We start from the raw sequence: 2,092 nt of genomic DNA, 5'->3' as shown, positions 1-2,092 counted from the left end.
AATAAACCACCGAGGTAGGTTACGCCCTCCCATCAGCCAAACGGGGAGGGGGGGGCAAGGTGGCAGGTTTATTGGTTTATTATTATTTGTTATTTTAGTCCTAGAACTGTCTTCGAATTGCTAGGATGAAACTGTACTAATGTTGTGTATGCATGTACATAAGGGGAGACTGGTCTGGTGTATGTACTTTTTTTTAAATAGATAGGTGTGCCATGACAGAGTCGTATTATGTCTCCTAGTAAAAGCCGAAAAGGCGTCTGGTGTTTGCCTCCATGATATCAAGCAACTGGGTGGTGCTGACACCACGGAGCTTGGCAACAAGTCCGGCTACATCACTGATGTAGGCTGGGGAGTTGGGCTTTTGCTCTCCTGTTACACAAAAGTATGGGGAGTCCATCTCCAGGAGGAGATGGTCTTCCGGTACTTCTCTTAAGGCTGTGACTTGGACGGGGACAATTGCGCTGACTCCAGCATTAAAGTTGAAGTAGCAGTGCGAGAACTCATTTACCCATCGACGGACTACAGCCGAATCACTGGCAAAGCTGTGAAGCTGTACTTGCTGATGTGGGGCACAGTATTCCTTCACTACGTGGAGGACACTGTAGCTCACATCAGTGGCCAAGTAATCCGACCTGGTCCCTGTGATGTGTAAAACGATCGCGAGGGGGTGATTCGGTGTGCTTTCCGCCAAGACCAGACGGAGGAGGTTCTCGTGGTCTGGCCAAAGGTTGGGAGAGACCGTGTGGTCCATCCCAACCTCTCCCAAGGCCGATAACTAACTTAGGGACCTAACCAACTCCCTATATCTACTGAGTAGTTTAGGGGAGACCTTGCACGCATGTTCTGGGTGTACCCCTATCACAATTTCCCAGTTTGGGGACCTGGAAAGATTGGTGGGGTACGTTGCAAGGTTACAGTTGACCTCCACTCCCCCAAGTACTTTAATCCCTGAGGAGGATTTTGGTACAAGTTGGTTAGACTACCACCTCCGAGGTTGCTGGGTGGAATCCAAGCTTTTTCCAATAAGCGGCATGGGATACCAATCCATGATCCAGATGGAAATGGATGTCAAAAGCTCCCCGGGATTCCTCCACTATAACCTTCCGGACTAGCGAGTGAGCAGCTGTCATTAGTGTCATGCCTGATTTATAAAAAATTAAGGCTCATGTATCGTCAATGAATAATTTCGGTCAATTCCGCACAAAGTTTACTGGTGCTAAAGCAATCCTTTCATATATAAGAGATACCTGTTGTCGGAGTAAGTTTAAAATATACTTTATGACGTCCTAAACCATTAATAGATGCCATCTTTTTATTAATATTGTTTAATATTATTAACATCACACATTATAACTGTCTGCTCAAATATATTTTATTATTCTTTCTTTTGTTGTAATATCAGTTGTATAATTTTTGATTTAGTAGAAATAAAGTAATTCTTAAGTATTATTAAGATACCGTCCATTAGTTGTAAAAAGTTTATCCTCGTCGTTCACAATATAGTCATAGTTAAAGGGGAAGACTACTCCAGGAAATAAAATCAGTTTCTTTCCCCTATGTCAAGTGCGGTATGAGAGACCATAACTACAGTTAATTTTACAATAACAAATTCAATAAGAAACTGGACATGCTACACTTTAAGATAGCAAGTTTGGATGAGTACAGTTTCTTGCTACATTTTGTCGAAGTGAAATGAACTACACATGCCACCATACAGACATCAAATGAACATGGCAAAGGATATGTTATGCACCCTTCATCAGGTTTTTGATACTAAGAAAAACATTGGCGCCAAATGTCTACATGGAGTTACAATACATTTAAATGGTTTATTATGCAAAATCTGGGATCGTGCTATTGAAGTGTGGTATATGCAGTTTTTTCTTGGTTTCTACGTGGTTGTGTCAAGCAGAAAAGCTGCACGGTATTTTGAAATAGACTGTAGTTAGAGGACGTTGAACAACACTCAGCCTGCGAATATCATTAGATAGATTTATCCTACCTGTGACTGTGATAACATTGCAATCTAAGGTCATATCAAGTCATTTCGAACGTTTCACGTGACATCTTCTATTCTATTTTCTCACAATAT

The 2,092-nt window shown here is 41.8% G+C and overlaps 1 protein-coding gene across 1 annotated transcript; it reads right to left on the bottom strand.

The window, feature by feature from the left end:
* Nucleotides 1–235: 235 nt before the first annotated feature.
* Nucleotides 236–751, bottom strand: LOC144453131 (putative metal-dependent hydrolase YcfH). The gene has a single exon (XM_078144410.1). It carries the CDS (start codon nt 749–751, stop codon nt 236–238), a length of 516 nt encoding a protein of 171 aa, XP_078000536.1.
* Between the last annotated feature and the right edge of the window lie 1,341 nt (nt 752–2,092).

Source organism: Glandiceps talaboti, chromosome 23 (assembly GCF_964340395.1).
Source record: "Glandiceps talaboti chromosome 23, keGlaTala1.1, whole genome shotgun sequence".
In the NCBI taxonomy this organism is placed as follows: domain Eukaryota; kingdom Metazoa; phylum Hemichordata; class Enteropneusta; family Spengelidae; genus Glandiceps; species Glandiceps talaboti.
Note: the sequence above shows the minus strand (reverse complement) of the source record. Positions and strands in the feature narration are given on the sequence as shown.